At 39.0% G+C, this 26,277-nt stretch overlaps 1 protein-coding gene across 4 annotated transcripts in view; it reads left to right on the forward strand.

The window, feature by feature from the left end:
• LOC126291640 (tubulin-specific chaperone cofactor E-like protein) overlaps window positions 1-26,277 on the forward strand; it is a 77,666-nt gene that overhangs the window by 28,661 nt on the left and 22,728 nt on the right. For 2 of the 4 annotated variants that reach the window (XM_049985211.1, XM_049985210.1), the window contains exons 4-8: window positions 1,879-2,243; window positions 10,252-10,466; window positions 12,644-12,804; window positions 14,031-14,109; window positions 17,779-17,903. In XM_049985211.1, coding sequence (XP_049841168.1) covers window positions 1,879-2,243; window positions 10,252-10,466; window positions 12,644-12,804; window positions 14,031-14,109; window positions 17,779-17,871 — 913 coding nt within the window. In that variant the 3' untranslated portion in view covers window positions 17,872-17,903. Of the gene's footprint in view, window positions 1-1,878; window positions 2,244-10,251; window positions 10,467-12,643; window positions 12,805-14,030; window positions 14,110-17,778; window positions 17,904-26,277 lie in introns of those variants that run through there. The other 2 variants (XM_049985209.1, XM_049985208.1) reach the window with 1 other exon arrangement.

The raw sequence follows: 26,277 nt of genomic DNA on the forward strand, positions 1-26,277 counted from the left end.
TCAGAATTGCTTCTACCCTTGAACTGAAAGCCAATGAAAATGCTGTTTTGGACTTCGCATAAATCGCTGTTTTCACATTATGACAATGACTGCACTGTTTTTCATGTCCCCTATTCCCCTCTGACACACTTAACGTACTGTCCATTGCTAGTACTGCCATCTGTGATGGATTACTGCCCATTGACATCGTACATAGGCGGTGGTGGTGGTCGCGTTAATGTGACTGGACTGTGTATATACCGAGGTAACAAAATTGATGGGATAGTGATATGCACATACAAAAATGGTGGTAGTATCATGCACACAAAGTATAAAGGGGTAGTGCATTGGAAGAGCTGTCATTTGTACCCACGTGATTCATGTGTAAAGATATGTGCGTGACGCATGGCCGCATGACAGGAGTTAAGGGACTGCGAACGCAGAATGGTGATTGGAGCTAGATGCATGGAACATTCTATTTTGGAAAATCATTAGGGAATACAATATTCAGAGTGCCACTGTGTCAAGAATATCTTGAGGCATTACCTTTCACCACGGACTACAAAGTGGCCAACAGCCCTCACTTAACAAAAGAGAGCAGCGGCATTTGTGTAGAGGTGGCAGTGCTAACAGACAAACAATACTTTGTGAAATAACTGCAGAAATCAGTATGGAACATATGAAAAATACATCCATTAGGACAGTTTAGCAAAATTTGGCATTAATGAGCTATGGCAGCAGAAAACTGATGTGAGTGCCTTTGCTAACAGCGTGACGTCACCTGCAGCACCTCTCCTGGGCTCATGAACATATTTATTGGACCCTAGACAGCTGGAAAACTATGGTGTGTTTGCATGAGTCCCATTTTAAGTTGGTAAGAGCTGACAATAGGGCTTGAGTTTGGTGCTGACTCCATGAAGCCATGGACCCAAGTTGTCAACAAGACATCGTGCAAGCTGGTAGTGGCTTGATAATGGTCTTGGCTGCATTTATGTGGAATGGACTGGGTCTCTGTTCCAACTGAACCAATCATTGACAGAAGATGGTTATGTTCAGCTACTTGGAGACCATTTGCAGTCAAACAATGATGGAATTCTTATGGATGACAATGGTCAACATCACCAGGCCACATTTGTTCACAGTTGATTTTGTGAACAGTCTGGACAATTTGAGCGAATGATGTGGCCACCCAGATCACCTGTCACAAATCCCACTGAACATTTATGGGACATAATCGAGTGGTCAGTTTTTGCACAAAATCCTGCACCGGCAACACTTTTGCAATTTTTTACTGCTATAGAGGTAGCATGGCTCAGTATTTATGAGGGGACTTCCTATGACTTGTTGAGACCACCTCATACTGAGTTGCTGCACTACGCTTGGCAAAAGGTGGTCTGATACAGTATTGGGAGGTATCCCATGAATTTTGTCATCTGAGTAAATCACTTATGCATGTTGTGAGGAGTAGGGGTCCTATTATGGTTTCTAAGGGCATATCCACTGCAACTTTTATTTCTGTGGAACATGTGTTGTCCTGTGTGACATACTAGGTAACATTAATAGAAAATTCATCGAGTCATTCCCATATTTGTGATCATAATTGCATATTATCATACCTCAGTAGTCGTACAGTGTTGAATGCCTTTCTGAAATCCTGGAAGTTGGAATCTACCTGTTCACATGCATCTATTGTCCACAGGAAGTCATGTATGAATAGCGCAAACTGTGTTTCGTGAGTGAATGAATGATGTGATTAACTAAAAGTAATTGTGTTTTACCTATTTCTGTTGCTCATTAATTTTAATTTTGGTTGTGTTCTGATGTAATATGGTAAATTTTGAAATCATTATAAATGTTACCTGTTTTCCCAGTCTTTTGCACATTTTTGTGTGCTCGTAGTCTCGAAGAGCTGCACCTGAGTTTGAACGAGTACAGCCACGTGGACCTGGAAGCGACCTCTCCGGTCGGCAGCAGCAACGGCAGCGCCAGCGTCGACAACCGAGAAGACCGACTGCAGCAACAGGACGGTAGCTCGCACCCTCACCCGGACCCGCAGGTGGTGCTGCGTGGCGACGTGCCGGCACCCAGTGACGATGCGCCCTGCCTGCCGCCACACTACCAGTTCACCGGTGTCCGGAGGCTCCACTTCACGGGCAACCCCATCACACAGTGGTCGGAAGTGGCGAAGCTGGGACGCGCGTTCCCGCAGCTCGAATCACTCGTGTTGGCAGACTGCCCACTAGAGTCTCTCGACACGGGGACAGGTAGTAAAGTGTTACGAAGTTAAATCTCGACAAGATTTCTTACTGTGTCTGCCGCTTTCTCATTGCATTTCTTTCTCAGTAACAACTTGCACATTTAACAAGGAGAGATGAATACAACAAATTGTGAGTCATTTGTCGTTAGTCAGACACAATGCTTATTCGTAATTTCCTATGCTTTGTGAATAAAGTTACCTGGTATTATGTTGTATTAGGTTATAATTCAACCACATCATCAAAATTTTTGGGAAAACTCGAAATAAGACATACAGATACATTGTTACAATGACGATTGTATATCTCAGGCTCTGTTACACATCACTAAGTTATGACAATCACATTTTTCTGTTGGGATTTGTTGGCTTTGCCAGCTCGCATGTCAACCTAACATAGATGTCAAACTACTTCTAGTCAGTCTCATATATACAGGGTGGTCCATTGATCGTGACCGGGCCAAATATCTCATGCAGTAAGTGTCAAACGAAAAAACTACAAAGAACGAAACTTGTCTAGCTTGAAGGGGGGAACCAGATGGCACTGTGGTTGGCCCGCTAGATGGCACTGCCATAGGTCAAACAGATATCAACTGTGTTTTTTTTAAAATAGGAACCCTCATTTTTTATTATATATTCATGTAGTACGTAAAGAAATATTAATGTTTTAGTTGGACCAGTTTTTTCGCTTTGTGATAGATGGCGCTATAATAGTCACAAACATATGTCTCACAATTCGAGATGAACAGTTGGTAACATATAGGTTTTTTAAATTAAAATACAGGACGTAGGTACGTTTGAATATTTTATTTTAGTTGTTCCAATGTGAGACATGTACCTTTGTGAACTTATCGTTTCTGAGAACGCATGCTGTTACAGCGTGATTACCTGTAAATACCACATTAATGCAACAAATGCTCAAAATGCTGTCCGTCAACCTCAATGCATTTGGCAAAACATGTAACGACTTTCCTCTCAACAGCGAGTAGTTCGCCTTCCGTAATGTTCACACATGCATTGACAATGCACTGACGCATGTTGTCAGGCGTTGTCAGTGGATCACGATAGCAAATATCCTTCAACTTTCCTCACAGAAAGAAATCAGGGGACGTGCGGGCCATGGTATGGTACTTCTACGACCAATCCACCTGTCATGAAATGTGCTAGTCAATACTGCTTCAACCACATGCGAGCTATGTGCCGGACATCCATCATGTTGGAAGTACATCGCCATTCTGTCATGCAGCTAAACATCTTGTAGTAACATCGGTAGAAGATTACGTAGGAAATCAGCATACATCGCACCATTTAGATTGCCATCAATAAAATGAGCGCCAATTATCCTTCCTCCCATATTGCCACACCATGCATTAACCCACCAAGGTCACTGATGTTCCACTCGTAGCAGCCATCATGAATTTTCTGTTGCCCAATAGTGCATATTATGTCGGTTTGCGGTACTGCTCTTGGTGAATGATGCTTCATCGCTAAATAGAACGTGTGCAAAAAATGTGTCATCATCCTGTAATTTCTCTTGTGCCCAGTGGCAGAACTGTACACGACATTCAAAGTCGTTGCCATGCAATTCCTGGTGCATAGAAATATGGTACGGGTGCAATCGATGTTGATGTAGCATTCTCAACACCGACATTTTTTAGATTCCTGATTCTCACGCAATTTGTTTGCTACTGATGTGTAGCCGTGACAGCAGCTAGAACACCTACTTGGGCATCCTCATTTGTTGCAGGTCGTGGTTGACATTTCACATGTGGCTGAACACTTCGTGTTTCCTTAAATAACGTAATTATCTGGTGAACAGTCCGTCACTTGGATGATGCCGTCCAGGATACCAACCAGCATACATAGGACACGCCTGTTGGGCATTTTGATCACAATAGCCATACATCAACATGATATCGACCATTTCCCCAATTGGTAAATGGTCCATTTTAACACAGGCAATTTATCAGGAAGCAAATACCGTCCGCACTGGCGGAATGTTACGTGATACCATTTATTTATACATTTGTGACTATTACAGCGCCACCTATCACAAAGCGAAAAAAGTGGTCCAACTAAAACATTCATATTTTGTTACGTACTACACGAATATTTAATAGAAAATGGGGGTTCCTATATTAACAAAAAAACAAAACACAGTTGATATCTGTTTCACCTTTGGCAGCACCATCTAGCGGGCCAACCATATCACCATCTGGTTCCCCCTTCAAGGTAGACGAGTTTCGTTCTTTGTAGTTTTTTCGTTTGATGCTTATTTTGTGAGATATTTGGCCCGGTCACTATCAATGGACCACCCTGTATATCAGCAAGCTAGTCTGGCTCTCTCCATATAAAAACAAATATAATCACTTTGAATTTTCTGCCAAAAGAAATCATTAGCCTTTTGTGATTCTTATTGGCTACTGTATACTATCACCCGGTTGACTACAACTTACGTCAACAAATTATCATCATCAGCACACAACGCAAGAGTGGCTAACACCATAAGTGCACTTTAGCGGAGTCTTTTATCTCAATAATTTCTTCTTCTTCTTCTTCTTCTTCTTCTTCTTCTTCTTCTTCTTCTTCTTCTTCTATATTGCCGTAGTAGAAACAGTGGCATGTAACTGATTCTGTATTAATTTTTCATATAAATGCAAATGTGCATGCGGCCACATCACATTGTTATTGCTTGTCATGTGTTTCATCATGTTGGAAAGTAGTTCATTAGTCAGCACTTCATTTGATGGAAACAGACAGCTGTAAGTTATAATTTTCTGGTGACACCTGTTGGCTCATTCTGTGGCGGGACCCAGTATATGAGAGCAGCAAGCTTTTGTCGTGGTTGGAGAGAATGGGCTGGTCTCCCATTAATCTCTCTAAATGGGTTGTAGTCTGAGCTCACTACACTGGCTTATGGATTTGTGACTGTCTATGACAGTGGATTTTTCCACCACCTCTTGTAAATGTATTTTGAAAAGTCCCTGCAGTGAGCAGTTCTCTGTTGAGTACTAGTAGAGGGAGCTGGAAGTGGCCAGGGTAAAAGTTTGAATTTCTTTTCCAAGGCCAGTTGGCTGAAATACATGTTATAAAATACGTTATAAATACATATTACAAAAATTGCTGTGTGTATGTTCCCATCTCCTCTTAAAACCACCTACCTCTCAAAGGGATGAGGTTGACACGAAGTGCATCTCCTGAGGCACATATAGCCGGACTGTATTCATCCAGTATTTGAGAATGAGCGCATTTAGTGACTTGCAACAAACTTTATGGATAATTTGAAACTTTTACAAGACTTTTCTTGCTGATGCTGCCACAGAATGATGAAAGGGAAAAAGTTTATCACTTACTACATTTCACTGATTGTGCAGTAATACTGCTGCGTTAAGCATGATGATGTTTTAATTTAGTACTTTTTGACTACTAACTCTATTCACTAGACATTTCACAAACATCTATGCATATCAGTGAATGTACCTACAAAATTATATGATAATATTATGAGTAGTTCAGAAGATGTTATGTCATCAACATAGAGCTGCATGATAACAAAACTGCTTTGCAAAATTTGCTATAGGTATAAGTGACGTGTGTGTGTGTGTGTGTGTGTGTGTGTGTGTGTGTGTGTGTGTGTGTGTGTGTTGTGTGTGTGTGTGTATGCAAACATGTATGAAACATGTTAAATCAGGTGAAATATATGTGACATGTAAATGTGGCCAAAGTCACAGATAAAGAGCTCTTCCTAAACTCCTGGATTGATTTCAGCTAAACGTGATACACATGTTACTGTGTGGGTGAGAACCTCCAACCCCCTATTAGGGTGGGATGATAACATGGTGATGGATAGAGAAGGGGGAAGGAGGAGATAGGGTGAGGAGGAAGTGGGCAGAGAAAGGGAAGACGACAATACACACGGGGGCGGGGGGTAGGAGGAGATGAAAAAGTGAGCAGATTGAAAGAGGAAGGGGAGATTGAGAGATGGGATTGTAGGAGGTGCACTAATAGAAGATTGGAATAAATACATACTCGGGTAATGACAAGTGCTCAACTAACATTAAAATAAGTCTGTGGAGCACGCAGAATGAGATGTCGGCCAGTATCCTGGCAAGGATGTCAGCCAAGGTGTGGCTCCTTTGAGACATAGCTGATGTTTTAAAAGTGTGTTGTATGTACGGAGTCATGAGTCAGTTATCCTTATTGAACAATAAAGTTGTTCGGTCTGTGTGGAAAGCTTTGTAACAGTTTGCAAGTGCATTTCCATATGTGGTCATTGATCATTTGCTTGTTTTCTAGGCGAGAGTTACAGTTCAGCATAATTTTGCTCAGTAAAAGAGACCAAATAGTAAAGTGTGGAGCCATTAGGAGGTGGTGTTTAACAAATTAAACTAACTTGCTGTAGGGCTAATAAAGAAAATAAATTCTTTGCGAGGTGTGTGTGCTCCCAACACTCCAGTTACATAGGATTTCTACCCATTTTTAATGATCTTTTTTGACTTACGAGGTAATCTTTCTGCTCCATTTTTCTTTGTAAAGCTTTAAGAAATCAATGTTGCTGTGGTAACAGCAGATGTGCCGAGTAAAGACACTACTGGAGTGGAATCCAGAAAATTGGAAAAGTCCATTATGGAGCATTTCTTCTATGACAACAGTATGTGGGTAAAAAATCATGGCTACAAGTATTCCTCACTCACTGTGTATACTTTCCTTTTTTGTTTCCTTATTTAGGAAGCTTTCCAACTTTTCTATTAAATACTTAAGTCCATGTTTACCAAATGAAATTAATTCTCTTGTTGCTAAATATTTTTCTCTGGTAAAGCATTGAAACACACAGCCCATAATCCTCTGATTATTTACTATATGAACATAATGAAATAGGACACATGCAGTCTCATAGTGATGTTACTACACCCAGTTACAATTCAAAACTCCAGCTGAGCAACAAAATACACAAATTCAAATAGCACAGTGTTACAACAATAAATTTTTTACTTCCATATCCTTGAAGGGCATCATTTTCTTTGAGGTGATGCTTGAACAGCCTCTGTATCCCAACAAACAATGGCAAGCCATGTGGTTGCCCTTATTATTACAAACATTACAGGCCTTTATCAGACCACACGAAGCATTTATGACCACTTATTCTTCCTGTTCTTCCAATATGCTTTTATTCGTTAGCTAAAGACCCTCTTCCTCTCTTTGGTCCACATTGGTCTTTAGGTGCTGTGTTCTGACATTACTTCCCACTTGTGTATTTTGTGTCTATAGACACTTTCGTCTGTGATTTTTGCTGAATCTACCTGTGATTTTTCCAGATCAATTTTTACTTGTGCCATCCAACGTGCAGCGGGTTTGAGTCTCTCTATGTATCTTAGTATTCTGTTGTAAATAAAATAGAAAAAAACTTCCACATGGGAAAAATATATTAAAAACAAAGATTCTAAGACTTACCAAGCGGGAAAGCGCCGGCAGACAGGCACATGAACAAAACACACACACAAACACACACACAGAATTACGAGCTTTCGCAACTGGCAGTTGCTTCGTCAGGAAAGAGGGAAGGAGAGGGAAAAATGAAAGGATGTGGGTTTTAAGGGAGAGGGTAAGGAGTCATTCCAATCCCGGGAGCGGAAAGACTTCCCTTAGGGGAAAAAAAAGGACAGGTGTACACTAGCAAACACACACATATCCATCCGCACATGTATGTGCAGATGGATATGTGTGTGTGTGTGTGTGTGTGTGTGTGTGTGTGTGTGTGTGTGTGCTAGTGTACACCTGTCCTTTTTTTCCCCTAAGGGAAGTCTTTCCGCTCCCGGCATTGGAATGACTCCTTACCCTCTCCCTTAAAACCCACATCCTTTCATTTTTCCCTCTCCTTCCCTCTTTCCTGACGAAGTAACTGCCAGTTGCGAAAGCTCGTAATTCTGTGTGTGTGTTTTGTTCATGTGCCTGTCTGCCGGCGCTTTCCCGCTTGGTAAGTCTTGGAATCTTAGTATTCTGTTGGTGACTCTGGTCTGTGGGAGTCTGCTGATGTGGCCATAAAATTTTAGTCGCCTTTTTCTTATGTCTGCTGCAAGGTTGTACAACTTCTCTGTGGTGTCTCTGGAGTGAAGCCTGTGTCCTTCGTCTGTGAGTTTTGGTCCAATAATTTTTATGATAATTTTTCTTTCCTTTGTGAGGATCTTCTCTAGGTCACCCTTATTATTATTATTATTATTATTATTGTTGTTGTTGTTGTTGTTGTTGTTGTTGTTGTTTTGCGATTATACCCTGTTGGATCACGCGAAGCTTCTAGATTCTGACGTAGCTTCCCATCTGTCAACTTTCTGCTTAAATACCTTTCTGTTCAAAATATCTGAATAATATATCTGAGATTTTTGACCTCTTGTATCCACAGTATAGTTTTAAGTCCTCGTGTTTATTTAAGAATTTTGTGTATAAGTCTTGTTTTGGGAAACCTAGAGACGTGCCCATAAAATTTTAATCACCTTTTTCTAATGTCTTCTGTAAGATTGGACAATTTCTCAGTTGTTTGACGAGATTGTAGTCTATAGCCCTCTTCTGTTGTCTTTGGCCCTGTTGTCTTTCTGATGATTTTACATTCTTCATTTAATAAGTTTTCTAGGTCACCTTTTATGTGAACTGTCAGTGTTTCTCTGTCATACAGGACTCCAGGCTTTTTAATACTGTATTATAGCGCCTGATTTTATAGTGTTTTTGGGCAAGCATTTTTTATTGTACGCCTTGTAGGTTCTTCCATAGGCTCTCTTTAGTTTTTGGAGGCGAATGTTTTGTGCTGCTTTCTCTCGCCCCATAGGTTTAAGAACTTCACCTAAGTATTTAAAATATGGGACACTATTGATATGACCGTGTTTTGTCATCAAGTTTTGGGTGTTGGTTTTTGTGGCGATGAACTCAGAATTTAGGAAAGATATTTGCAGACCAACTTTCTCTGCACATTCTTTAAGGGTTTCAACCTGTTTGATTGCTGTGATCTCATCATCTGCTAGTAAGACTAATTCGTCAGCAAAAGCTAAACATGAAATTCTTATGTCATCCTTGACTCACCCCATCTGTAAAGGTTTCCAGTAGTTTTTATTCTTCAATACCTTTTCCCATTCGCGGATGACCTTGTCCAGAATGAGGTTGAATAGGAGAGGAGACGGACCGTAACCTTGTCAGATGACAGTTTTGATCAGGAAGGACTTAAATATTTTACTTGTGAATTTCACCTTGGAGGTAGTATCGGTCAGTGTTTCCTTCATGAGATTAAGGGATTTTGGATCTAACCCTTGTTCTTCAAGGGCATCATCATCATCATCATCATCAGTATTATAAGGACAATAACTGTTCCCTTACACTTAAGGTAGGGATATTCTGTAGGGATGTAAGAGAGGGAGTTATTCCCCAATAGCAAATTCACAACTCTAAAACTTTTCTCTTGCGCCAAATTTACAGGTTTTTATTAAGATATATGTATGATTTGTGGCATGTTGTAGAGTTCTGCAAATTTGGTGCATTGATGTGAGAATTTTGTTGTGTGTTGTCATGAGATAATTAATGTAGCTAACAGAAGAATAACAGATTTATCAGTCATTGTTTAAATGGTTAACACATGCCTATCATAAAGTTGAAGGAAATTGGTCAAATTTGGCAAAACTGGTATACTTTTAAAGGGAGAAACCTATGATTTTTGTAATGTTTCAACAGTTTTAATTGTACTGATGTGGAAAAAATGGGGGGGGGGGGGGGGGTGAAGGGAAGAGTAGTGTGTGTGTGGGGGGGGGGGGGGGGGGGGGGGGTCGTGCGCGTACTTACACTAGAAAACCATCATTAGCTAAAAATCTAGAAAAGTCTCCATGCTGTTGTGTGTGTCTGTGTGCCAGCCAGCAGTTGCCTATAGAGAACTGGTTGCATCTCCTCATTCTTCTGTGTTAAATAATTATGCATGCAATTTGTTAACTAGAGAATATTGAGAATTTGTCACTGAGTATTCACTGCAATGTCTGTGCCTGCAGCAAACTTCGGCTCAGACAGCGGCTCGTCAGAGGAGAGCGAATGCGAATCGTGTGGCAGCAAAGTTGGAGTGGGTGAACAGCCGCACACCTTTTTCCGACAGCTGCGCTTTCTCAACCTGACGGGCACGCACCTTCGCTCGTGGCGCGACATTGACCGGGTCAGCCGGTTCCCCCAGCTTCAGTCCCTCCGCATCTCTGGCTGCCCACTGTTCGAGGTAATTGTGCTACTGCTGTCAAATGAAATTCTGAGATTTATTATTCCATTTTTCCTCTTTTTTTGTATTCAGAATTCCCTCAGTCTATGTGCCAAGTTTTGTTTGCCTACATCTGGTAAAGAGCATCTCATTTTCTTATTTGTTATTCATGAGTTTTCTTATTGGTCAGAGATAAGAAAAAATCTTTTATTGCCAATTTTGATGTTATTTCCTGGTGACTTATTTTTCAGTGTTGTGTTGAAAATGGAAATATAATTATCAATTACATTATATTTATTAAAGTAACACATCACATTTATACCCATTATTGGAAAAAAGAGCCAATGACCTTGTTGATGTGGTAACACTGGTTCCTGTCAGATCACCAATGTAAGCATTGTCAGACATGGCTAGCACTTGGATGGGTAACAGTCTGGGTCTGCCCAGTGCTGATGGCAAGCAAGATCCAGTCAGCTGACATGAGGTCAGTTGAGTAATTACATGACTAAGAAGTAGTGACTCCAGTCATGAGAACTTAGCAAGTCATGTGCTGACCATGTGTCCTTCCAAATCTGTAGTGGTACCTATAGTCTGCAGATGACACGGCTGTCAGTTGGTAATGTTAGTCCTCCCAAAGCCTGTTTGGATATTGTTTAATGTTAGGTTATTTGAAAAAAGAAATGTTTATGTTAAAACTTTTAAATGTAATTGATTACAGGAAAAGTAACTTGTATCTAATCATTGTTGAATCCTCCCCCCCCCCCCCCCCCCCAATAAAAAAAAAGAAAAATTGTCAAAACTAAGCAGTTCTCTTCAGAAAGATTATGCAACTGTTCTCTCTAAGCTTTGTTACAGAGAAAAAATAGCCACTCTGAGTCTGTATTGGACATGGAAACCAAATTGCCTTCGGCACCACAGTAGTAAATGGAAATGAAGTCCCATGCTTCTTGACAGCGTGTAGGGGAACGATGCGGGAGACTTGCACCCCTGTACTAGGCATGGTCCTAATGGAGGTGGTTTGCCATTGCGTTCCTCCAAACGTAATGGGGATGAATAATTATAATGAAGATGACACAAAAACACCCAGTCATCTCGGGGCAGTTGAAAATCCCTGACCCCACTGGGAATCTAACTTGGGACACCATGTTCGGGAAGCAAGAACGCTACCACGAGCAACGGACACGGTAGTAAATAGTGGATTATAATGATATGTGGCCTGCAGAAATTTGACAGGGTAGGCGTTTCCCGCTGTTAGGAAAAATTGATTTTCCATTTTTCAATACACTGAACGAATTTATTTGTATCTCTTAAGGACATCTATAGTGCAGTGACCTGTCATTTCAGGTATGCATATACCTCTTTAACATGTCAGCATTTATATAGTTTATTATTATCATGAAAGGTTTGAAACAAGAACCTAGAGCTGTGAACACAAGATTTGCCTGGATCTGTGCCCATAAGGTTGGCAACCCACTTCAAAGGTGCAACCCAGTTTGTCTCAGTGTTTCATCGTGTTTTTCGAAGCTGGTTGGTTTCAGTTCACAAATTCCTTTTTGACAACAGTGCACCCATCTTCAGGCTGTTTTAACTTCCATCAGTGTCGCATTTCCTGACACTTTTGCAGAACATGTACTAAAAGACATGTTTGGGAGAGATCTGTTCTAGACTGCACAATTAAACTGCATATTTTCATAACATGCAAGTGTAAATATGAAAACTGCCATAAGCTTAACAAACATAAAAATTGAGGTGGTGCCTATGTCGTGTGCTTCATTAAACCAGTTACTGCATATGATACGTGGAATCTCACAAACTTGTTTCTGGTTTTAAACAGAGCCCTGAAGATTTATTTCTATGCTGATTCATGTGAGTCTGAGAGACCCTCAGTTATAGACAGTCTAGAAGAAACCACATTTCAAGCTTTTCTAAAACTTGTTCACACTGCCTGGAATTTTTCGTGAGGCATGATTTTCAATTAAGGCAGATATATCACTAGTGAATAAGACTAAACAAACAGCAGTATTTAGCAGTAGGGTCTTTTTGCACAAGAACAGCTAGGGCTCTAGTACAATGTCTGTTACTTACATGTAGTGGATATTCCCAAAGAATTGAGTTCGCCATTGTAAATTGCCTATTGTGATGCCATTTTTCTCGTTAACTGACAGAATTAATATTTCTAAAAATGCTATAATTTACAGGACTACACGGAACATGAGCGGCGGCAGCTGCTCATCGCCCGGTTACCAAATGTCCAGACGCTGAACGGTGGAGGAGTCATCAGCTACGAGGAGAGAGAAGACTCTGAACGGGCATTCATCCGTTACTACATGGACAAGCCCGAAGCAGACAGACCTGAACGGTACATGTTGTATCAGCAACCACTGTCCTAAAGTAATCTCTCCCAAACACCTCAGAAGTGTCAAGTTGCCATCCTGGCACATATATTTACATGTGAGATTTAAAGTTGATTATGTGGACTCATTCCAAAGGGAACTACAGCATTCACTCAGTGAACCTCAGCAGGAAACAATATACTGTTGGGTAACATTTCCTTAACTACTGTGCAGAAACGCTATTATACAGGTTCGCTTTTCAGACTGGAAAAAGTGAGATTTTTTAATAATCTCAGATTTTCAAACATAAACCGAACAATTTATTCAAATAGGGTTTGCAATACTCAAGTCTTATGTTGTTATGTGAATTGTGAATTTGATCTCTTCTGTGACAATTTAGATTTGACCCAATTTAGAGCAAACTATAAGAAAGTGTTCAGCTCGACAGACTGTGAAATCATGTTAAATATCCATAATGAATTGAGGGTTGGCAGCAAAATGCTGGTCATAATTAGCCACAGTGACATACAAAATTCAAGGTGGAATTCCTAGTGTGTCTCATACATTCCTTAGATTTCAAAATAGAAATTTCAGGAGTTAATATGAATCCAATTACAAGAATACCATTCATTAAAACTTTCATTTATAAAGTAGGAAAACTCACGGAAATGATCTGTGAAAGATGGGGTCAGTTTTATAGTCAGCTCACCCATAAAAAGGTAGCAGCACATGGAATAAATTGAGACAAACAACCAAAACCAAGATGCATTATCCCATGGACAGAAGACTACAAACAAAACTCACGAAGAAGGAAGAAATTTATTCAGTGTGTTTGGGAGGGGTGTGGGGGGGGAGCTTCAGAACAAAAACCCACTGCCAAAAACAACAGAGCTTAACATGGCCAAGAGTTGACCCCAGTTAATAATTAAGTCTCTGCCATTTTTAATTTGTTTTTATAGCAGCTCCACACCTTGATACTATCTCTATTTCACTCCACCATACAGCATTGCCTTAGGCTCTTAAGCTGTTTCTCCTTTTCAGCATTTGTAAATCTTTTGTGTTACTTCAACAATAATTACTTTGAACTTTCCAAGAAACTTTGCTAATTGAGACTGTTGACTTCAGAACAGAAACAGATGAACCCACTCTAGCAATCTTGTGATAATTATCTCTGTTACAGTGCATTTAATTTTTTTTGTTCAAAAATTGATTGTTAATTAGATGTAATTAATTGCCCTTCTGTTTCTTCCAGGTACAATGACTTAGTAGCAGTCCATGGGAAACTTGACCCTCTTGTCCAAATTGATCTCAGTCCAGAGAAAAAAGTGAAGGTAAGAACTGAAAAAAATCTATTCCTTTATGGTGCTTCCCTGTTGTGAAATATGAAGTGGATGTAGCAATCTACCTCACATGTTATCTGAGCCATAAACTGTATGCTTCCTTAAAATGTTAATGGAAAGAGATGTTGTTTGGTATTGGTTCTGAACTGCACAAATTCTGAGTCTCTAAAATTCATCAAAATGTGTCTTCTACCCTCCAAGGACACCCTTTTAATGTTCACCAAGCATTTTTCTAACGTTCTCTCATTAATCGGACTGACCAGTAACATATATTTAGTGCAACACATATTTAGTGCTTGTCACACACGTTTCTCATAGTAGGCACTACAACCATAATTTTATGAAATGAATGTGGCTTTCTTTCCACTTGACAGTATTAGTTAGAATTTTCATACCATGGCATGTATGTTCCTAGATTTGTCATGTGCACTTGGCACAGTGTCTTATGAGCTATTATTTTATAAACTGAAACTTATGCTATCAAACTTACAAGGCCAATATCAGGTTACACGAGTTACACTTAAAGTGAGTCACATCATGAAGAAGTGCAGCTCCATTCCAGCTGTAGTCAAGTGTGGTGTGCCTCAAGGGTCAGTTCTGGGGCCTTTACTGTTCTACCCGCAGTGCATAATAGCAAGCTACTTAACTATTCAGATGATACACCAGTCATTAAGTGGGTGCCCATTGAGAATGATCTGGCCCTGAATTGTTCTGGGGCTTACTTGACTTGAGAAATTACCAACAAAACAATTGCTCAAGCTTAAATTCCAGTAAATAAAGTGTAATGGACTTTCAAATACACCAAACATCTGATGGAGTACAATGGAATGTTGTGTCTGATGACGGTACAGAAAAAAAAAACTGCATGATGCAAATGCCCTGATGATGATCAGATAGGCATCACAATGATCATTTATGCCAAAAATTAAGAAAATCAATGTACAAAATGAGAGCATTGTGGCAATTGCTAAATTATGAGCAAATTAGTACACCCATACCTCACTTATGGAATTGAAGCATGGAATTTGCTGCTGCCAGGCATACAAATAGGTCGGTTATCCATCAGAAGAGGCTGTAAGGCTTCTGTGCAAGCTTGGCTATAGGGAGTTATGTGAAGAGGTGTTCAAAAGTAAAACTTTACTAAAATTGCTATCAGTACATGGTTAGAAAACTGATTAATTACTTTTAAAATACCAAATAGAGATGCACACTTGTATAGTACTGGGAGTGACTATCGTCTGAAAAGGCATAACAGAAAATGTGCAAACATCAGGCTCTGTCACAATTTTATAACAAATTTCGAAAGAATTTAAAAAGTGCAAGTAGAAGCTGCATTGAAATGGCCTTGAAGGAGTTTCTTACCAATGAATGTTTTTACAGTATTAAGGAATTCCTTTCAGAAGAGTAGAATACTTTCATTTGTGCCAGTAGTATTTTTCAGTGCTAATAATAGAGATATACAGCATTTTTTATTGTTCCTCTAAAGTTATGGGAGCAGTCCCAAAAAATTTGTATTTATTTATGGGGAATAAATTAATATATCTTATGTTTAGCTAGAGAAAAGTCCACACTTATGGAAATGGCATTATACTCACATAATGTGCTTTGTTTTGGTTTAAAATGTTCACTGATCTTGATTGTTTGCCGGATAGTTGTTGAATAGCAATGTATCCTGTAAAACAAAACAGATGGAAGCAAATTATGTGAATATGCTGCCATTTCAATAAATACAGCCTTTTTTTCTAACTAAACACTTGATAATAACTTTAAAAATTGGTATTAGTTGTGAAACGAAGAAAAGGTCAAAATAAACACAGCCAAAGTAGAGTGTGCATTCATTTCTTTATTGCTTCCTCAGTCAGTAATGATCTTAAAACAAAATTTACTACCCTTATCATATCTAAATCTCTGTACACTGAAAGTGTATTTGGGGTATCTGCTATAGAAGTATGAGGCTCCAAAGCCAGTGTAAAGCCTACAGTATTAGGAAAAGGATGCTACTCAGCCTAAAGATGACATATTGAACTGCAGACAGGCACAATGAAAAGACAGTTACACATTATAGCTATCAGCCAAAGCTTTATACGGCAAAGAAAACATACAAATTCACAAATCACACAGTCCAACGCACATGACGGCTACCACTGGCTGCTCCAACTGAAAAATGCACTGGCTGGCTGAAAGCTGTAATATGTAATAGCCTTTGCCTTTGTGCAACTCAATGGGTCATCTTTACATAGAGTTACAATCTGTTCTTTCCCTAATATTGTTTATATTCCAATCTGGAGTTTCTAGTGTAAAGTCTATAAACCATACTCCCAGGCCACATGATTCCCAAAACACTGTCGGCATAAGGATTTTAATTTTTGAAACTATCAGTATTGAAATGAAAGGAAATGATCATATGGCACTGTTGGCCGGGAGGTCCCATGCGGGGAAGTTCGGCTGCCGTATTACAAATCCTTTTTATTTGACGCCACTTCAGCGACTTGTGAGTCAGTGATGATGATATGATGATCAGTATTGATTTAGGATTATAACAACCAAATGCACATTTGCTAATACCATCAAGATAAACAAAATATTTTGTACAAGTGATAAGCTAATAAGAAGGCTGTCATGCCTTAACAGTATTATATCAAGTGGTGAGAGAAATAAGTATGAAAGTTCACTCTTTAATGCTAGTTATCCATCAGATCGCAATTGGCTATGGCTAAAATTATACACAAAAGAATTTCTGCAACAAATTTGATCAATATAGATAGATAAAAATTGTTAACAAATAAGGTAATAGTACTTTCGTCACAGCTGTACGGTATAAAGTGGCCCAATTCAGTCTTTAAAAATACCAGTGATACTTTCCATAGTTTTGTCGGTCTCCTTTCTGATGTATTTGTTCTAAACAAGAGAAACAAGTTGTTTCTCTAAACAAGTTAAACAAAGTGAGAACTGAGCAAAGCACTAATGGAAGCAAACTGTGACCTCTAAAAATTAAGAATTTCATTTATGATTCTTTGACCCTAACAATGAAGCAAACAGTCAAGGAAGAGATACTGTGAAGTACAAATAATTCAAATGTGGCTCTTATACTCATTCTTCTTTATTTAATTTAAAGTTAAGTAATGTATACACTCGCTTCTGGTGTGTGTGTGTGTGTGTGTGTGTGTGTGTGTGTGTGTGTGTGTGTGTGTGTGTGTGTGTGTAAAAATAATGAAAATAATATATTATTGATAATGTAATAAAATCGGATAGGTAAAATTCTACTCACCAATTGGCGGCAGAGTAACACACACAAAAGGATTTAAATTTTTACAAGCTTTTGTACCCAGAGGCTCTTCCTCCTCGCAAAAGGGTTGAAGAAGGCAGAGTGGTGAAGGAAAAGGATTGGGGAGGTTTAGGGAAAGGGGTACAGTTCAGGAAAGTCACCCAGAACCACGGGTCATGGGAGATTTACTTCTGCCATGAGGAGGAGCCACTAACTGTGAAAGCATGTACAAATTTAAATCTGTGTGTGTGTGTGTGTGTGTGTGTGTGTGTGTGTCTATATATATATATATATATCTCATGAGTTGGATGTGGCAGAGAAGAAACATACCTCTGCACACTGGTAGCTAACAAAGTTGTTTATTCGTGTTGCTAACTAATTTCTTTTCCTTGTAGGAACAAATCTGTCACAGAAGAACAGTTGTTGATAAACCATTAAGCTTCGTGGAAGAAGGATACAGAAATATGGACTACTTTGTGGCACTATAAAATGATAATAAAAACCAAAACAGTTAAAAGCATGTCTTTTCTTATTTTTAAGTGACCTATTTGTGTCACAGACATTTTATTATTGTTGTTTAGGGATTAGTTAGAATGTTAGAAATGCTTATTGTTTGTTTGATCATCACCATTAATGAGGTTCTGGGATACCTTTCAGATGGGATCCACCTCAATTTTCCTCTAGGAATTGGTATGTGTAAATATGGAAAAATAGTTACCTCTGAAATATGTTGAAATAAGCTACTCACCTTAAGAGGCAAATTGAAATCAAATATGACTTGTGTGCATGAATAACATGCAGAAAACACAGTTGACAAAACAAAACTGTTCCAGTGGAAAATGGCTATGTCCCACATTAGGTATTGTCGGCATGTGCAGCTACCAGCAAGTCCTGAGAAATGGAGGAAATTATTTTGTTCTTAACAGCACACCCAGAAATCGTCTGCTCTTCAAAGTCCATTTTTTTCAGTTCCCAGAATTTCGACCGTAATCCACACGGAGATGCATAATGCCTCTCTTGTACAGCCACATCACAAATCGTGGTAACACTTTCACCCTGTTCATGCTCATGTTGGATTACAGTGGCAACATATTATCATACCAGTGAGATGTTCTATGCACAAACTAGAAATTAATACCTACTAAACACTGTACAAAGTAATATATCATCTCAACACTGATTATAACACATACTGTCATTTGTTCAGTATGATGGGGCAAGGGCACTTCATCAAATTTGTGGTCATCTTGCTGCAAATCAGTTTGTGGGCACCATGAAACATACCTTAGTGTCGAATGTGAGGACCCACTATCCCACTGCAGTAATTTGTTTCCAGGTGGCCGTTCACCAATTCACATGAGTCATATTATTCAGTAAACATTTTTGCAACAAACTGATATCAATTTTTGCAATAGTCTGATGTCGACCTGATCACCTGGCCTGTTAGAGGGCTGGATTTGAATGCCATTGAAAATTTGTGACCCAAAATTCTACATTTGATACAGTGAAGGCAAACCTTTGAAGTTTGTGATCTTCACAGAGGGCCTGTTTATTGGCAGCCCATAGGCTCTAAGGCCAGCATCCTGTAAGCAGTTGTGAACAGTTTTCAGATATCCAGAGAAACTGGTCTCGTTCTTGAATTGGATTGCCTTAATTACCTGCCTCATTTGACGAGATGCTGAAAAGTGGCTGAAATGGATAAAGTGGTGGCATGTGACACAGGGGATACTGTTTGGCTTTGAAGGTCAGCATAGGAAAGGTGTCGACACCACAGCAAGAGAATTTGTTATTTGACATGGCGTTCAGCCTCAGGAAATATGTCTCATTGTCTGTGAGATTCTGCCATGCATCCAACACAAATATGGTTGGTCAATGTGTTGGAGGGGTTCCTAAGAGTCGTGTAGCTAAGGTACCTGAAGTACCATTCTGTCCCATGGAACCTGTCTCCTCTACAGGAGGTACATGATCTATTCCTTCCACTTGACTGTGAGTGCCATGTCAGTGGTAGGTCTAGGCATCCTGCACAGGGGAGACAGATACAAGGAAGAAGTTAGGGTGTTATGCCTATTGCCCTAACCAACAATTTTGAGGTGACGGCTTCCACTCAAACTGAAACTGACCAGTGAGACTCACTTCATGTGTTGGGAAACCTACTGTCTCCTGTGTCAAGAGGAAGCAAATGCAAAATGTTAGGGGTCTAGTAATGATCATCAGCTCAAATGTACAAATAATAATGGTTCCCCTTTTGGCAAACAACAGCCATTGATGGTAAGGAACATCAGATGCATTTGTTGTCGGTCTAGAGGTTTCATTCAGCATGTTGAAGAGGTTGATCTGGTGGCCATTGAGGAAACAGGGTACAATCATCTGCTGATTGTGATGCATGTTAGAATAAACGGTGTGTGTCATCTGACTAGGAGATGGCCCCAGGGGTACAATCGTCTCTTTGAAACCATGTAAACTGTGAAATAAATTTGGGTCCCAGCCAGTCACCTTGGTTGGCCCTCATTTTCAAGTAATGTTAAAAAAGTATGATATTTTAGACCCTTAATATTGACCATTATGTTCAGTGGTGTTGTAGCACAGCGATTGGCATAAAAGACTGACATACACTTGCAGAAGGTTGAGGGTTCAAGTGTTGTCAGGTACTTCTGTTTTCTTTTTCATTAAAATGACTGATCATTATTTTTATTCAGTCATTTGGTTTAATGTATTTTTTTAAATTTTTGATCCTTTCATGCCATTTTAACCATCATATTACTTTTTTCATTTCTTTTATTTTTTTCCTTTCAAACATTATGTGATTTTTAACTGGCTTTATTTATCTATCACAATATTTAAACATTTGAAAATCCCAATCTGTTGGTTAAAAAACAAATAACAAAATAATCTGCTTATGTTGAATGCACAACTCTGTCCAAAATGTATTTTTCATGTAAAAAATTTTGGATGGTGATTGTCACACAAACATTTAAAACACACATTCCCGATGCACTATGGACAAAATGAAGATTTAAGCAAAAGAAGAGATTATAAATAAATGTGCAAATTGAGGAATAGAAATAGTGAATGCAATAACACATACAAAAGTATAAGACAATTTAACGGAAATTATAAAGAAAATATTAAAATCACATGCACAAAGATACCACATGAAAACAAAATGATATGAAGAAAAAAAGAGCAAGTGAAAAACTTTTTTTAAGTGGATTAAAATGACATAACAGAGGATTAGAAATTTTAAAAAATTACATTTAAACCAATCAATTGACTAAAAATAGTGACCAAAGTCATTATGATAACTATTTCAAAATAAAAAAAAGTTGGGGCACCTGATGAGAGTTGAACCTGCATGTCACTCTCATAGGCTTACCACTACACTACGATATCACTAATTGTATTATTGTCAAATTTAAGACTCTAGAACTTCACACATAATTACAAAACAAAAAATTTGTTGCAAATGTGGGTTCAACAGAGTGATTTGCTGCAGTGTGAGATACCTGGGATCCTAACTTACATCATTATACCAGATAGTTTCAAAAGCCAGTCTGACCCCTGGGAACCTCTCCTTGTGTACTCTGAGGTCACTCTTGGGATCATTCCAACTTCTGGCAGAGGGGGTTGAGAAGAGAGTTTCAGTGAAATTTACAATTTGCAGCATTACTACCAGAGCTGATTGTGGCCCTGTTTCTGTGTCAAGTGGAAGGACTGAACAAGAGATTTCCAAAATTCTGTGGGTAAGTGGACATCAACTTCCTGTAATTATGTTGTAGGGTTGAGAACTATAAATCCCCCAAAATGGGTCAGATGTGTACTATACATTAGAAGCTGGTAGACATATAGCTGGCAATTTATGGGTTGCACATAAGGTTTTTTTTATAGATTCTTCTCTATAAGCTGCAGATAAAGATGGCATAAGGGACCGAGAGATATCAGTAAAAGATTCAAAGAAATGTCTCTAACAGGTGAGAGCATTTAAAAAATCCTAGTGGTTAACTGTAAGAGCATTCTCAGCAAAATGCCAGAATTTGAAGCACTCCTAAAAATGCAGTGAAGTTCACATAATATTAGATACAATAAGCTGGATAAAATCCAAAATTGGTAGCAGTGAGATTTTTTTGGGGGAATATTTCAGCATGTTTCAAAATGATAGGGTAGTTGTAAACAGACGTGGTGTATTTGTCACAGTAAATGAGAAACTCAAATCTGCCGAGATAGAATTTGACCTGCATGCCATATTTATATAGGGAAGAGCCAGTATCGAGGGTGGAAATAAACTGATAATAGGATCAATATATTACCTTCCACACTCACCTCCACGTTAAACCAAAAACTTAAGAGAAGAACAAAGTTCAACAGTACCTAGAACAGATTTTGCAGAAACCCACTCTTGATGGAAATATGTTGGATCTAACAGCGCCAAATAGGCCCGACCTCTGTGAGGATGTCCACATAGAAACTAGTATCAGTGACCACAAGGCAGTTGTAGCAACAGTAATTACAGAAGTCAAAAAGAAAACCAAAAAAAGTAGGAAGGCTGACATGTTTAGAAAATCAGATAAAAAAGTAGTATGACCATATAAAGAAGTTGAAACATTTAGCTTTGGAGATGGGTGTGTAGAAGAACAGTGGCACAGGTTTAGAAGATTAGTTGATTATAAACTTGATGTACCTAATAGAACAGTTCATAATGGGAGGGACACTCTAAAAATGCACTGAAAGAAACATCTAAAGAAGCAGAGATTATTACATAATTTGTGTAAAACAGAATATAGGGCTATAGATGCTAAATGAAACTCACTCATTCGCCTGTCGATACAGCAGTGCATGAAGCCTTCAATAGGTGGAATATTAATGAAAGATCTCTTTCTAAAAACCACAAAAAATTATGGTCCTAGGTAAAGGCTATCAGTGGTACCCAAGTTAGTGTCCAGACACTCATGATGAGCAGAAATCCTAAAATCTGTTTTCAAATGTTTCTTTAAAAATTAAAAATCAGTAGTATTACACTAATTCAATTCTTGTATCACTACAAAGATGGGCAATGACGATATTAGCATCAGTAGTGTTGACCAACAGCTGAAATGTGAAATCCAGACAATTAGCTGCTTACAGGTGTTGATAAATATCAATGGGGACAGCTGAAAATGTGCGGCCTGACCGGGACTCGAACCTGGGATCTCCTGCTTACATGACAGACACTCTATCCCCCGCCCACTATACTTACGGGATTTAGTAGATTGACTGCTGCCAGTAATGAGTATAGGGGCACTACAAATGTAGTGTGTGGACAGAAAGTTGGAAATGTGGGTCTCATGAGGAGCATGCCAGAGATAAGTCCCTGTAGTTGTGCACCATCCTCTGTGTCCTTGATGGCTCAGTCAGATTGAGCGTCTGCGATGTAAGCAGAAGATCCCGGGTTTGAGTCCCGGTCAAAGTACACATTTTCAACTGTCCCAGTTGATATTCATCAACCCCTCTAATCAGTTAATGGTCTGGATTTCATTGCAATTTCATTCTTTGAGAGCTGCAAGATCACCAATGGTATCTGTTCTTTCAGACATGTCTGAAATAACAGCTACCATCTTCATATAGATAAGGCTTACCAGCCAATGATCTTCTTGCTCAAACTCTTAAGGGAATCAGTAGATTGACTGTCGCAAGTAATGAGTATAAGTTGGAAATGTGGGTCTCACGGGGAGCATGCCAGAGATAAGTCTCTGCGATCACACTAGTAAGCAGGAGATCCCGGGTTCAAGTCCCGGTCAGGGCACACATTTTCAACTGCCCCGTTGATATGTTCTAATGCCTGTAAGCAGCTAATAGTCTGGATTTCATTGTAATTTCATTCTTCAAGAGGTGCAATATCACCAATGGTATCTGTTCTTTTGGACATGTCCGAAAGAAGAGATACCATCTTCATATATAAAACAGCTAAAACTGTTAAAATTGAAGAAATCTCCAGGATCAGATGGAATCTCTACCAGATTCTATAGTGAATTGGCAGCTGAGTTAGCCCTTCTTTTAACGACAATATTTTGAAGATCCTCCAAACAAAGAACAGGTCCCAGTGATTCCAAAGCACAGGCCATGCAGCATGGATTCCAAAAACATAGATCATGTGAAACCAAACTGGCACTTTTCTCACATGATATCTCAAAAGTCATGCATCAGGACGGTCATGTAGATGCAGTATATCTCAATTTCCAAAAAGCACGTGACTCATTACACTACCTAATCTTCTTATGAAAAGTACTATCACATAGGTATCAATCAAAATTTGTAATTGGATTGAGGATTTCTTGATAGCAAGGATACAGCATGTTAATTTGGATGGAGAGTCATTGCCAGATCTAGAAGTAACTTTCGATGTGCCCAAGAGAAGTGTATTGGAGCCCTCGCTGTTTTACTCATATATTAATGATCTTCCAGGCAATATTTTTAGTAACCTCAGACTTTTCACAGATGAGACAGTTAAGTACTAACTGAAGAATGCTGTGCACCAATACTGAACTGGATCTCGATAAGAATAGAATGAGGAGGAGACTTAAGAACTGGTACAATGATAAGTACTCTCTACATTGCACTTTACGTAAGTGTATGCCAATTTACTTCTTAAGTAATTTCCAGGCACCGTTCTCAAGGTTAATTACCTATGCGGTCCTGCTGTTCTTTGCTATCTGACTGTTCTCTCGGACTGATGCATTGTTACTGGAAGAATGCTGTAATCCGTCAAAGTTACTAAATGATGTAAACAGCTTGGTAGTAATTCTTCTGTAATTTATGCCCCCAGCTTCAGTTACAATGATTGGTGTACAGATCTTGTAGCCCATGACAGACTACTTGAAACAGACATGTGTATTACTATGAGATTAGCAATCAAATGTAAGTGATGGAACATACTTCATTTGATTCCACTCGGTTACATTGTTGAGCGTATATATCTGTTTCTTGACATCCAATGAGCACACACACTGTCACAGCAGGTGGAGAGGTTTATCCACTGTCACGCTTTCTCATGTCCAGAGCTGATGTGACTTATGCTTTATCTGCCCACAAATTGGGATATTTTACCCTTTCCAACTATCTAAACTAAGTTTTCAGCTCTCACAAATATCTTTTGTCAGTCTAAGATGATGAGAGAGGAACATGTCATTCTGAAGAATCACATCTTACACTATAATGTTGTGGTTAAATTACTCATCCCTCTGTTAAGCATTGATCGTATGGAAGGGCCATGACTTCTATGTGTACAAAAATGTCATCCAAAAACAGCCTCGTGAAGCTTCCTATGTTATCCAATATTGTGAACTGTGATAAACCTATAACACTTCCTGGGCATATGCCCAAAGCTATGATATGCAAGAAAATTTTATCCATTAAGAACAACATGATGTGGCCAATCTGTTAGGAACTCTTCAATCCAGTCACAAAACTGCCCTTATATTCCGTACACTGGTAGTTTGTTCATTAGGCATCAGTGTAGGTGCAAACATATCGAACACCTGTTAGAAGCCAAGGAGTGCAGTATCAACCCAAGTGCTGAAATATACAGCCTTTTTGGGTCTTATGGACTAACAGAGCAAAGAGAGTTTTGGTCAACATCATTTTTTTGTGGAATCCAAGTTGAACAGAAGACATTTGTGGTCTCCAGATAGATCACAATACATGAGCATAAAACATGCTTCTGTTCATGTTGCATATGCTGCCCACACTGCATTACTCACATACAGTGTTTGCCCTACAGTTTTATCATGTATTATATTTTTTGACACTGCCAATCTTAGCATGTTTTTTCATATTGTCACATTGGAACCAGAATCAAGACCAAAGCCAAAAGCAGGGTCAGTAGTGTACAGCCAGAACAAAACTGAACTTTGGGAAGAAGAGTGCTGCTGTTTGACGATAATCAGATATTGTATATTCATATTTGTATATTTGTATATTCATACAAACATTACAAACATTAGATATTTAAAGACTCTTCCAGAAATGATAAGTACTAATTAACAACTGCTGGTGATCGAGTTTGTACTGGCAACCTGCAGCAAACCAGGCAACAATTCTGACTACTACGCCACACTGCTTTTACCACTGGCTAATGGCAGTACCATTCTATTAAAAGAGACTGACCTATGGATCATTATTGATCAAGACTAGCTATTAAATAAAATATAAAAGTGTCTGGTTAGATGTTGTTGTTGTGATCTTCAGTCTGAAGATTGGTTTGATGCAGCTCTCCATGCTACTCTATCCTGTGGAAGCCTCTTCATCTCCGAATAACAACTGAAACCTACTTCCTTCTGAATCTGCTTACTGTATTCATCTCTTGGTCTCCCTGTACTGTTTTTACCGCCTGCACTTCCCTCCAATATTCAAGTGGTGATCTCTCGGTGTCTCAGAATGTGTCCTATCAACTGATGCCTTCTTCTACTCAGGTTGTGCCAAAAATTTATTGTCTCCTATATTCTATTCAGAATCTCCTCATTATTACATGATCTACTGATATAATCTTCAACATTCTTCTGTTGCGCCCCATTTCAAAAGCTTCTGTTCTCTTCATGTTTAAACTATTTTTCATCTATGTTACACTTCCATAAATTGCAACCCAAAGTGTAAAATCTATATTCGCTGTTAGGGAATTTCTCTACTTCAGAAATCATCACTTATTTTGATGCCCAAGTAGCAAAACTCGTCTGTTTCCAAATCTAATTCCTCAGCATTACCTGATTTAATTCAACTACATTCCATTATTCTTGTTTTGCTTTTGTTGATGTTCATCTTCTATCCTTCTTGCAAGACTTTGTCAATTCCGTTCAACTGCTCTTCAGAGTCATTCAATGTGTCTGACAGAATTACGTCATTGGCAAACCTCATAGTTTTGGTTTCTT

This window comes from Schistocerca gregaria, chromosome 9 (assembly GCF_023897955.1).
Source record: "Schistocerca gregaria isolate iqSchGreg1 chromosome 9, iqSchGreg1.2, whole genome shotgun sequence".
Taxonomy (NCBI): domain Eukaryota; kingdom Metazoa; phylum Arthropoda; class Insecta; order Orthoptera; family Acrididae; genus Schistocerca; species Schistocerca gregaria.